This window comes from Arvicola amphibius, chromosome 14 (assembly GCF_903992535.2).
Source record: "Arvicola amphibius chromosome 14, mArvAmp1.2, whole genome shotgun sequence".
NCBI classification, from domain to species: Eukaryota; Metazoa; Chordata; class Mammalia; order Rodentia; family Cricetidae; genus Arvicola; species Arvicola amphibius.
In genome coordinates, this window is record NC_052060.1 from 30,497,126 (window position 1) to 30,509,763 (window position 12,638).

The window sequence follows — 12,638 nt, forward strand, 5'->3', positions numbered from 1 at the left end:
GACTCCGAGGGACTTACAGGTGACCGTGCTGGATTGTTCATCGCGTCTTCTAGACAACTGCTTTATAATCTCTCCGCCAACCACAGAGCCAAGAGCTTCCCTTCCTGTTGCTCTAAGAAAAATGAGGCAATCGGAAGACCTCTCTGCGTGCCTGCCCCCTCCCATACTTATCAATGTGACCAGAATTTCACCTTGGCTCTTGAGAGGGTAAAGCTGCCCCCGAGTCTGAGGCCAACCCTGTCATTAGATCCCACACATTTGAGAATGTGTCCTCACAAGTCTGTTCTTCTCCATCAAAATACTCCCTTTCCTGAGCCATTCTTAGCTCTTCTCCACTCAACACAATCTATTCTGGACCGCTTCCTCGGCTCTGTTTCACAGTCAAATCCCTCCAGATCAGCCAACAGCACTAGATCCTTCCAATTCCGTTCCTCCGTTCCTCCGACTTTTCTGCCAAGAGTCTCCAGTTGCGGCCCTCTCCCCTGCCCTTATCTACAATCACAACAGCCTGACCTCCGAGTTCATTGTCCTTAGCTTAGACGTGGAACCACTCCCGTGCCCTGGAAATCCTTTCCCAGAATGCCACTCCTGTCACCGACCCCCAGTCTTCACTGTCAGCCCCCTTTGCTCCCCTCCCTCATCTCTAGAGCCCACTTAGTTATTTTCCAGAGCTAATCTAGGCAAGTGTTCTACGACTGAGCTAACCCTCAGCCTTCTAGGGCATCTTCACATTGAAATGTTCCAAAGCACAATCCTTTATCTACTCCCAAATACTGTTTATATGTTCCTTCTGAACTTCAGACTCGTTGCTTATTAGAAATATACACCGAGCTGCTAAAATATAACGCTCCAAATTAATTTCTACTCAGGAAATGCCCTTCTCAGCTTTCCGCCCTATCTTGGTTAATGCCCATCTCTTCTTCCAGCTGCTCAAGTTAGAGAAGACACAAAACACCCAAAGCCGTGGCCGACTCTTCCGCCTCTCCCCCTTTCATCGAGTACATGGGCAGATATTGCTCACTCTGGAGGAGTTGCGGAACCCAGTGTGTGGCTCTGCACTGCAAAGACCGGGTAGGCATGCGCCCACTGTCTCTCCCCTTCCTGCACTAAGATGAACACGGGGTCATGTTTCTGTCCTCCAAATGTCCCATCTCACACCCCCAGGATCTGACCCCATTCCTTCTCTGACTTCAGTCTGCTCTCTTAATGACACAATTCTAGCTGAATGTGCTTCCTTCCTGTACCCCAGAACCCTCTTCTTTACCGTCCTATACTTGGGACATCCTTCCTTCCCTAAATTAGCCTTGTGGTCCTGTCTACACCACTGCCAAGTCCTTGTTCACGAATCTTTTACTCAACCCTAACCCTAACTTTAATCCTAAAGCCAAATTAAACATTGAGCTCCTGTCTCCTCAGGCATTTGCTGTTCCTGTCCTCTGATGTGATTACATATCTCTTACCAGTTATTATGGTCATTTGCTTACTTTACTTAATTTGTGAACTTCTGAAAACTGCATTGTCCGCATGTTATAATAGGTATTTTTTTTTTCATTTTTCAAGACAAGTTTTCTCTCTGTCTAATCCTGGATGTCCCGGAACCTACCATGTAGACTCAAAAATTTACATGTCGTGCCTCCCAAGTGCTGGGATTAAAGGAGTGTGCCACCACTGCTTGGCTCAGGATTTGTAGCTCACAGTAAATGTTGAATAAGTGGATGGAGATAAGAGATCACTGGATATTCTTCAAAGGACATATTCTTAATTTTTAGTTTTAATTTTATATGTATGAGTTCTTGCCTGCATTTATGTCTGAGCACTGGTGCCTATGGAGGCCCAAAGAAGGTGTCATATCCCCTGGAACTGGAATTACAAATGGTTGTAAGTTGCCATCTGGGTGCTAGGAATCGAACCTGGGTCCTCTGAAAGAGCAGCGGTACAGCTTCAGTATTAAACACACTCTATTAAATGTTTATTAATATTATAAATAAACATTTATATAAATAAATGTTTATTAATATTATAAATAAACATTTATATAAATAAATGTTTATTTATTCTATTAGATGTTTGAGGCAACTTTCTAGATCCCTCTGCAATGCACTAGAGTAACCTGGGTAGAATTCATTATTACACCTAGCTGTAGCCTTGACGTTCCTGGCAACTTTCAAAGCATTTTGAGAGGCTATATTGGTACACTGATATTGTAAATGGCAGATTTGTAAGGAAGACAGACCAGCCAGCTAGGACAATTCCCCCAAAGAGAGCAGACACAACTCGAAAAGACTCAGTTCTCTAGATTGTTCTGTGTATTTTCTTGGAGCTTTTCTTTCTTTTTTTTTTTAAAAAAATATTTATTTATTTATTATGTATACAATGTTCTGTATATAGTCTTGTCTACATGTATGCCTGCAAGCCAGAAGAGGGCACCAGACCTCATTACAGATGGTTGTAAGCCACTATATGGTTGCTGGGAATTGAACTCAGGACCTTTGGAAGAGCAGGCAATGCTCTTAACCTCTGAGCCATCTCTCCAGCCCCCTTCTTGGAACTTTTCTAGAAAAATGGCTCATGGGTCTTACTGATTCTGTGGCCTTCTGACCCCCAACCTAGCTTCTGCCTCTGCTCTGGTTACAGGACAATCAGTGAAAACAAGAGGAAAATGTCGTTGTCTTTCATGTCCCCAGACAGCTACCCATTCAGCTAGCTCCCTGAGCCAAGAGACAGTGATGTGGGAGGGTCATCTGTGATATATTGATTTGCTAGGAGCTGGCAAATTACCTTGGAAAAGACTTAAACCTGAAGACTTTTCATCATTTGTTTGCTTTCAGATGGGGGAGGGGGTTTCCTACAGCCAAGGCTGGTTCATACTTGTTAGGTAGCCAAGGATGACCTTGAACTTCTGATTTTCCTGCCTCTACTTCCGGAATGCTTCTTTTTACAAGCAAGTGCCATTTCGCTCAGTTTGTGAGGTGCTGGGATGAAACCCAGGGTTTCGTGCCTGCTAGGGAAGCGCTCTGCTCACTGAGCTATAGTCTCCAGCCGTAAACCTGAAGGCATCTAACAGTAGCCTTCCTATGAGCTTTGGTTCATATTAGTTTCACCTAAGTTTCCAACCCTGACTGACATTACTAGCCCATGAAACCCAGCCTCTCCAAAGCCAGCCTAAAAGAGACACGACAGAGCTGCTGGCTCCACCACTGTCATCCCCAGACACCCCTGGTCGCACAAGAGATTTGGCGCTCACAGGGACGGGCTGACAGTTCTAAAATGGTGACACCTACCAGCAGTCCCCAGGCTCAGCAGCACAGCCACCCAGAGGACCCAGAAGAAGACCAGGGCAGCAAACGTCCACAGTGGCTGGAACAGCAGGGACGGACAGCTGCTGATGGCTTGATTTGTGACGCGGAGAAGCTCGACTGTCGATTTCATTCTCTTTCTGAGGGTGAAAATCAAGACGAGGAGAACCACCTGCAGAGGAAGAGGTCAGAGGGAACCACTGCAGGGCAGAGAGGCACTGGGTGGGGCTGAGAGCAAACTGTTGAGCTGGCACCGAGCAGCTCTCTTTGAAGATATCCATTACTTCTGTTATAACTGGATAGATAAAGTCCCAATCACTAACTGAACTTCTGCTCTGTACTGGCCCCTGTGTGAGATCCTGCGGTCATAACAGCGAACAAGGCCTAACCCCTTCCTAAAGGAGACAGTCTGAGTTCGAAGGTGAGAATAGGATCTTTAAAGGTCAGGGGGAGAATCTTCTGTTTTTCCTTCCTCCATGCCACACACTGAGATGGGATGCAAATAAGCAAGAGAATATGAATGTGACATAAAAGGAGTGTTACTTGCTATGCCATCTTGACTGGGTCTCCCCTCTCTAGACAGAAATAGTCGTAAGTCTCCTAGCTTAAGGAAACCACCGCCCTTCACCCCTGCCTCATCCAGCCTTCTGTACTATTCTCTTCCTGACAAGCTTCTTGGTTTGTCTTTGTCATTGCCTGTCTCCCACCTCTAACCCCTATCTCTTCATCCACCACAAGTTCCTTGACCTCAACACTCTCCGTAAACCGTTTTCCCTTAGGTCGCATCCTGTGACCTCTGGAGTAGTAAGTCTTCTGGAATATCTGAGTTGTTTTTGGCTGGAATTCAGTAACCTGGATTCAGAGCTGATGGCGGTTACTCAATTAGCTTTTGGAAGGGCTTGTCTTACCGTCACGACTGTCGTAATGATGGCAAAGGCCAGCATGCACTTCATATTCTCCCTTTCTGTGTCCAATTCTGTGCTGAGGTCGTTGGTGTAGTCGTAGTACAACCACCATAAGACGCCGCAGACAACTGTAAAACAAAGTGGGCACAGGCTTGGCATGTGTACTGAGATTACCCACTCTTCTACACACACACACACACACACACACACACACACACACACACACACACACGAGTGATGCCCACACCAAATCCAGCCATTTCTGACCCAGTGATCCTGTCCATACAGTAGGTCCTAATTCCCCAGATGCTTTGGAACCCATCCCTTCTCTCTGGGTGATCCGGGCAAAGCCAGGTTAGCCTGCAGAGGACCTGTTAATTCCAGGTAGCTACTGGTCTTTAGCAGACACAGGGACCTACTCGGCAGGATGAGTCTGAGCATAATCAGGAAGGCATGGTACCAAACAGAGCCGTGAGAGGAAGAGCACTAGAGTCTAAAGTCTATAGTATTCACACAGGGTCTGCTGGTGAAAGCTCCTGGATGCGGGGGACTGGATGTTGGCTCCTTGCCCACAAAAGTGTGCCATTGACACAGCCCATGGAAATCATGTTATCAGAGTTCCACTGTGAAGATACACTGACACTATAAACACTCTACATCTAGATGAAAGCAGGACCTTAAACCATCACAATTGTAACTCTAGGGAGGTCAGAGTTGTCTACTGATCATAAACAGGGAGATGGATGATATAGCCTTCTCTAGTCACAGTGGCCAGAACTTGCTGTGATTTAGAACTGAAATGCGCCCCCCCCCCCCAGAAGCTCATGTGTTGAAGGCTAGACCCCTGGCTGAATCTAGCCTTGACATTACTGGGAGCCAGAAGAAACGTTAGGTAGGATCTACTTGAAGGAAATGGATTATTTGAGACGTGTTCTTGGGAGGCATAGGGGACCCTAACTCTATGACTTAGTGACCATGAGGTAATAATCAGCTTTAGGCTGTCACGCACCTCCACCAGGAGAATATTGCTATAGGCTCGGAACAAGGGAACCCAGTGGCTGTGGATTGAAACCTCCAAAACTGTGAGCCCAAGCCAATCTCTCTTTAAGTGATTTGCTCAGGTGTCTCATCACAGAGTTGGAAAGGCTGACACAGGAATCCAGGGCCCTGTGTGGCTGCCTGAGAGCAGAATGAAATATTCAAAGGGATAAACACTGTTGTCATATTAGTCATTCAAAATGAAAATGCCCTATATCAGCTGGAAAATAGATCTCTATGTTCTTCCTCCAAACTCCTGGAGACAGTTACAACCCATTGTAAGGAAAAGAAGGGCCAATAACGGTCCCCTGGTCTCTGCTTCTTCTCAGCCTGGCTCTTCAGATGGACCAGAACCTTTGTCTGACACCCATGGGTTCTCATGGGCACAGAGAGTAAGTGTAGCACAGAATAAATCCTTCGAAATGAAAGAAACAAAAGATTGAGACAGCGTCTCTCCAGGTAGCCCTGGATGCCATGGAACTCTGTGGACTAGGCTGTCCTCGAACTCGCAGATATTCATTCACCTGCCTCTGCCTCCCCAGTGGTAGGACTAACGGTGTGCACCAACATGGCCAGCTGGAATTCTTCCTTACAATGTATATAAATACTAATAAAATATATTTTTGTTTTGTTGTTTGTTTATTTGCAGTGCAGGGGATTGAATATAGGGCCACGTGCAAGACTCAAGCACTAAGCTCTGACCTCAACCCATTATTATGGGCTCCAGGGTCACTCAGCTGGTAGGCTTGTCTCAGAACTAGATTTGGTATTAACACTCCTTGGGAGGCAGAAGCAACTCCGATTGTCCTCCCTGGGCCATATTTTTCTTCTTATTAAAATGATGGGACTAGATTGTATCCCCATCTAAGACTCTTGTTAGTTAAAAATCATAACAAAACAAACAAAACCTCCAAACTTTAAATTCTATTTACTCAAAAAGAGTCAAAATACTTACACAGCAATCCCAAAATAACCAACGAAATGATAATATGGACCAGAAGCGTGGAGATGAATCGGAAAGTGAGCATCATGGCCAGAGACAAGGCTGGAAAGGGAAGCATAGCACGTGAGGCTGGGGGCAGCAAGGTGGCAGGAGAGGGAGGGGGTGAGAAGGGCACTAAACATAAAATTGTGATGGCCGAGCCCAGAAAAGTGAGAACTGACAGGCTTACCCAATAACCAAGTAGCTTGGGAAACCTACCAAATACAAACATGGCAAGCTAAACCCAGGGTCCCCTCCTGGGCCTGTGACACAAGTCAGCCTTGGTAAGTAGGTACTGAAAATGCTTTCTTCTCAAGTTTAAACAAAGATAAATAAGTAATGAATAAATAAATAAATGTGTTGTTCCCCAATACCTGAAAACAAAGTTTTTTTCTTACAAGTCCAAATTAACTATTTTAAATTTTTTTTTATCATATGTCAGTCTTTTGTCTTTTATGCTGGACTATTTAAAGTTCTAACTTTGTTTTTCCTTTTATTTGGGTTTTTCGAGATAGAGTTTCTTTGTGTAGCCCTGGCTATCCCAGAACTCACTCTATAGACCAGGCTGGCCTTGAACTCACAGAGATCCACCTGTCTCTGCCTTCTAAGAGCTGGGGTTAAAGGCGTGCACCACCCCTGCCCAGCTACTAAGCAACTTTTCTAAACAGGCAGAAATACACTGATGACTGACCAAGAAGTCTCTTCAGCTTGGAGGTGGGAGGCCTGCTCCAGGAAAGGGTTGAGGAAGCAACCTACGCATTTGTGACATTTGTCCGCTACAGCGTGGCTTAACCTCTTCAGACAGGAAATTGGCTCTTAGCCTCAGCAAAGGTAAAACACAGCATGGAAACCACAGGGTCAGGTGTGGGCAGCTGCTTCCCCAAACAAATAAGGGAGCAGGCCTTTGCTCAAAGCAGGCGGGGCTCCATCAGAGCCAGGCATCCCGGACACTGCATCTGATGCTATCACGGACACACACTCCTTCCTTCTGATCTCCTAGACTGACAAGCGGAAGGCACACTGGCCAGCAGAACTGGTGTGTCTGGTGCCCCTGAAGCTTGTATTTTATATGGCCAATGCAGAAAGTGGCCGTGTTGTATTTGCCTATCTCTCATGCAGCTAACAAAAGGCAGGAGCCAGGCCAATATATTAACACAGTTCTACGCAGGGCAGCTTCCCGGCTGACAGCCAACTACTCTTCCTTCCTACCACCCCCGTCCACACTTGACCCTTCGAACAAATATAAGCTCATTATTTAAGTCGAAGACGCTGGTTCTCCTTACACAATGTACTGGAGTGCTAGAAAATTCGGCCTTCCATATACAGTTACTAAATAAGATGAACGGGGAGTTACCGAACATGAAGACACACAGGCCGAGGATGGTGTCTCTTCCCGCCATTATTCCACTTAGAATTCGATGGAGAGCATCAGCATCGTTTATCAAGACTGATGCAAATAAGGAATAGCACTCAGGGGTCTGAGGGATGCACCGGTTAAACAGGGGAAAGGGCTTGCTGGAAACAAAAGGTAGAACCAATGGAAAAAAAGATCAATCATTTATCTTTAAAAATATTTCTATTCAGAATTTCCATGTCCCCAAACCAAAAGCTCAGCATTTATAAAAATGATTTTACAACTAATGAGATGGACCGGCAGGTAAAGGCACCTGCTTCTAAAGCCTGATGACCCAATTTCAATCAGGATGCTGTCCCCTGACCTCCACATACGTGTGATAGCATCCCAATTATGCACCCAGTTATGCATGCTTAAACACACACACACACACACACACACACACACACTCGTGATATAAATAATAAAGTTTTGCATCCTGCTTGTAAAGTAGACCTTAAAAAGATAGGCAACCCTGCTCGCCATGGTGATTAGTTGGTACTCATGTTAGGAAAATGATTAAGGGAAACACTAGACTCCTGAAAACTGCTCTTTATTTTGTTTTTTTAGGGGCTAAATGACAGCCCATAGGATAGTACATATCACCTTTTTAAAAAAATAAATGGAAACATTTGGATTCTCATGTTTTGGTCCTTAAACTATCAACTCCAGTGTAAGAATAAAATCTCTCTCTCTCTCTGTCTCTCTCTCTCTCTCTCTCTCTCTCTCTCTCTCTCTCTCTCTCTCTCTCTGTGCTGTATGTAGATGGTTGTGTGTATGTTCACACATACATGTGCATGTGCACATGTGTATAAATGTTTGTGTAGGTCTTAGTTGTCTCCTCCCACTCCACCTTCTTTTTGAACAGGGTCTCTTCTCTGAACCTGGAGCTCACCAATTGTCTTGACTGGCTGGCCAGTGAGTGCAGGACCTTTATCTCCCAGCTCAGGGTCATATGCGCACACCCCCGTGGCCTGCCTTTATGTGGGTGCTGGGGATTTGAACTCAGGTCCTCATGCTGGAGCAACAAGTGTTTTACTCCCTGAGCCCTCCCGCCCCCCAAGAATCACATTTCTTTAAGGAATAATTAGGGGGGTGGACTGGGTCAAGCAGAAGCTGCATTAAGGACAGCAATAGCTTTCTTTGGTCTTCTTCAGAAAGTGAAGCTCAGCTTGAGTGACTGACGCCTTCAGTCCATATGAAAGCTAATCTCTTCTGGGCCCCTCTCTAAAATGTCACGAGCCACAGATATCATCACAGGGTCTCCCACCACTCCACGGACTCCAAACAGTGGGATAAAATACCCAGTTTAAGAAGTGCTGGATTATCTAACAGACGGGTGAGAACCAGGCAGCAGCCATTTTGTGAAACGTATAGAGAGAAAACAGGGAGAAGAAAGAAGATGGCTTCTCAACTCCTACTGAAGTCCGACATGGATGTGTGGTCACATTACTATAAAAAAGAGTCCCTGAGTCACCCCATAGTGATTTAATGGAAACTTGAGAGAAAAATTAAATTTAAATTGGAGTTTTGGAGGGGTAAAACATTCATATGATCGAGTCTAGAAGGTGCAGTGAACCAAATCTTCTCTAGTCACCGAGTGCATTTCTTCACAGGCAACCGTTGTTTTCAGAGATGTCAGTATGCAGCTTATGAAACTACAGCTTTTATTTGGACTCTGTCATATTCCACCAGTGTCCTTTCTCTGTCTGAAGGACATCGGGTCACATCTGGGTGGCATGATCCTCTTTGGTCTGTAACAATTTCTTGTTTCTCATGACCGCCATCTCTGAAGGATTCCCAATGGGCGATGTGCAAACTTTCCCTCCACTTGTAGAATTTCCCTCCTCTTCTTTCCCAATTAGACTACAGGTCTGGGTTAGGGGAAGGTGGCACTGAAAGATCGCCTGTCCTTTTCATAGAATTCCTTCAGGGAACTTAACTGAAAAAGCGACGTTGCTATGAATTGACCTCGATGACTTCATTGAGGTTTTCTTTTTCTCCTCTCATCCTCTAGTCTTTGGAAAGGAGACAGTAAGCCTTGCTCACTCTCAAGGGGAGGGCACTCAAGCCCTCCCTCCTACAGAGAGAAGTATGTATCTTATTTAGGTGACAGTCACTTATACCAGCCTACCTTCTCCTCCTCTCTTCTCCTTCCTCCATCATTTCTTTATATTCTGGCTCTACAAGAGGATTCCAGAATCAGCTGGCATTTTCCTCATCCAAAACCCCATCCAATCAGGTATTTGTCCAAGAATCCTTTGTAAAATGGCAATTGAAAGTCAAGAGTCATTTGTTGGACTGGCTCTTTGCCGTTTGAGTGCTGCTCACTTAGACCCTCTCATCATCAGCCCTGGTGCAAAGCTTCAGGATTGCTAGTCAAGCCAGGACCCAGCAACGGGGGAGGCAGAGGCAGGCAGTCTCTCTGAATTAGAGCGCAGCATGGTACACAGAAAGCTCCAGGACCCTGTCTCAAAAAACCCAAATGAAGCAAAACAAAACACACAAAAAAATTCATAATTGCTTGTTAATTTTGGTCCAAAGTAGGCTCTCCAAATGACAATGCTCTATCCAGAAGGACTTTGGTGGGGTAAACAGAAGGATTGTTATTGGGTAAATGGAGGCCTAAAGGGGGTTTCTGTTTACCAGGAACCCCCCTTAATCCACTCCCCACAAAGACTAACTAACTACCTTGGGAAAGGGTATCTAACTCCTGCTTAAACCAAGCAGCCTGTACCAGACCAAAGACCCAATCCCGCCAACTGTCATATACAATTCTCTTGCTTTTTTGCTGTTTTGCTCTCCTCTCTCCCCCACTCCCACCTCCAGAGAGAGCTTTGGCAGTTCGATCCCCAATAAAACTTCCTTTCTACTCACAAAGCAATCTAGATCAATCGTTTCACTTCATCTTCGCAGTGATATCAAGACCCTTGTGGTCAACGAGTTCACAAATCCCACATGCTCTTTATGTCCAACCCTTCTTGCCTTTAGCCTATACTTCCTAGTGACAAAGATGTTTCCCAAAGTTACTTAGGGCAGCTCTTTTTCTTTCTACCTGCTTCAGTGAGACTGTCATTTACTTATTTATTTATACACAAGGTCTCACTCCATAGCCCTGGCTGTCATGGAACTCCTTCTGTGTAGACCAGCCTGGCCTCAAATTCCCTGGGATCTGCCTGCCTCTGCCTCCCCAATGCTGGAATTAAAGGCTTGTGTCACCACGCCCTACTGACTTACATTTGAATATAGTCAGATCCTTTATCTGTACAGTCCATCCTGAGATGGCCTACCTCTTTGGCTGATTTGTTTGTTTTTCATTTGCTCACACTGAATTTCAGTCCTGTCCGTTGTTGACAAAGTGGTCATCATCAGAACAGTGGCAGAGTTTGTTTAGGTTTCCAGAATTGTCAGGAGACTTCATCCATATCCCCCAGGGGAAGAAGATGAGAAGCACCTCTCCTAATTCTCCTAAGTCAGATAAAGAGGATTTCAAGGAAAGCAGTTTAGAGAATCCCAAGGTCTAAGGTGAACCACCTTGTAACCTCTGGGAGGGGCGTGGCTTTGATTGGGGAGTATATGCCACCATGGCTTTTTTTAAGGACAAGGAATGCATGAGGGCGTTTTTGAGGTTCAGATATGTTACTTGTGCTGGGTCCACGTTGTTAGATTCTGCTGACCGTATCTAAGGCAGCCACATGGAAGGCAGTGGGGACCCCAGCAGAATGAGGCTGCATGCTGCCCCACTCAGCACTGAAGAGGACCTCCCTCCCAAATGACCAACTGGAGTGGGGGACACAGAACACTTAGTACCTAGAAGTAATCAGAGAAGACGCCTGAACAGCCTGTGTTTAATCTGAGAGCAAGGGGTGGGAAGATGGACCAGTTTCACTGAATAAATTTAAAGAAACGGAGTGGGGGAAAACCCAAGTTCTTTCTGGCTGTGTCTTATGTTCTGTTTGTATGATGTAATGGTTATGGAATGACATACACATGAGTATAGATTTGTGAATTATCTAACTGAAAACACATAAATCATATCACATTTCCCCCTTTTTAACAAAAGGCACTACACTACATACCGATCTATTGGTTGCTTTTAATAATGTTAGTAATGTACCTTACAGTTCTGCACATATCAGAATGAGGGATTTCCCATTTTTATTTTTAGAATTACTTTAATTTTATTTATGTGTATGTGTGCAGGTGAGTACAGGTGCCTGGGGAAACCAGACATCAGATTCCCTGGAACTGGAGTTATTATAGTCAGTTGTGCGCCGCTCAGTGTGGGTCCTGAGGATTGAACTCAGGTCCTCTGCAAAAGCAATGTACATTTTTAACCTCTGAGTCACCTCTCCAGCCCCTGGGATTTTCTGTGTTTATTGTTGTAAAAGATGCATGTTACTGCATAATGCTCAGATCTTAAACATGCAGCCAGACTTTTGGCAAATACATGCATTCACATAACGCCTGCCCCTTTCAAGATACAATAGGAACACTGCCCCCAACACACTACCTGCCACGCTGTCTCATTATCTCATGTAACCAATGTTGGCCTTAAATGTGGAATGTTCATGCCTGCATCGTCCAGGGCCTGGGACAACTGGCATGAACCACTGGGCCTGATTAGGACACACATTTTTATAGCTGCAGTAAGTCCCCTTATTCTCCTGCAGATCTGACTGTTCATTATCATTTTTGTTTATTTTGAGAGGCTTTTGTCAAACTCGTTATGCAGATGAGGGTGATTTTGAGCTCCTGATTCTGCCGCTGGGTTAGTCCTGCACCACTGTGTTGCGTTCATACAGTGCTGGGGATTTGAACATGCTTTATGTATACTAAGCAAGTACTCTACTAACTAAGCTGCATTCTTAGCTCAAAAGATCTGATTTCTACTCCTATTAAAAAGGATTTGATCCTGGTACCATGGGATATGCACCATTGTGTCCCACTCCTTCCACTTGGGTGTAGTGCAGCTCAACATATTAGCACTATACACTCAATGGACATAAAACTTGCCCTTCTGT

General features: G+C 45.1%; 1 protein-coding gene across 2 annotated transcripts in view; it reads right to left on the minus strand.

Annotated features, from left to right (window-relative positions):
- The window catches only part of Slc44a3 (solute carrier family 44 member 3), a 66,845-nt gene that overhangs the window by 41,551 nt on the left and 12,656 nt on the right, over positions 1-12,638 (minus strand). For both annotated transcript variants that reach the window (XM_038311323.1, XM_038311322.1), the window contains exons 6-9: positions 7,576-7,736; positions 6,195-6,284; positions 4,205-4,329; positions 3,282-3,468 (exon numbers count right to left, since the gene is read on the minus strand). In XM_038311323.1, coding sequence (XP_038167251.1) covers positions 3,282-3,468; positions 4,205-4,329; positions 6,195-6,284; positions 7,576-7,736 — 563 coding nt within the window. The remainder of the gene's footprint in view (positions 1-3,281; positions 3,469-4,204; positions 4,330-6,194; positions 6,285-7,575; positions 7,737-12,638) is intronic.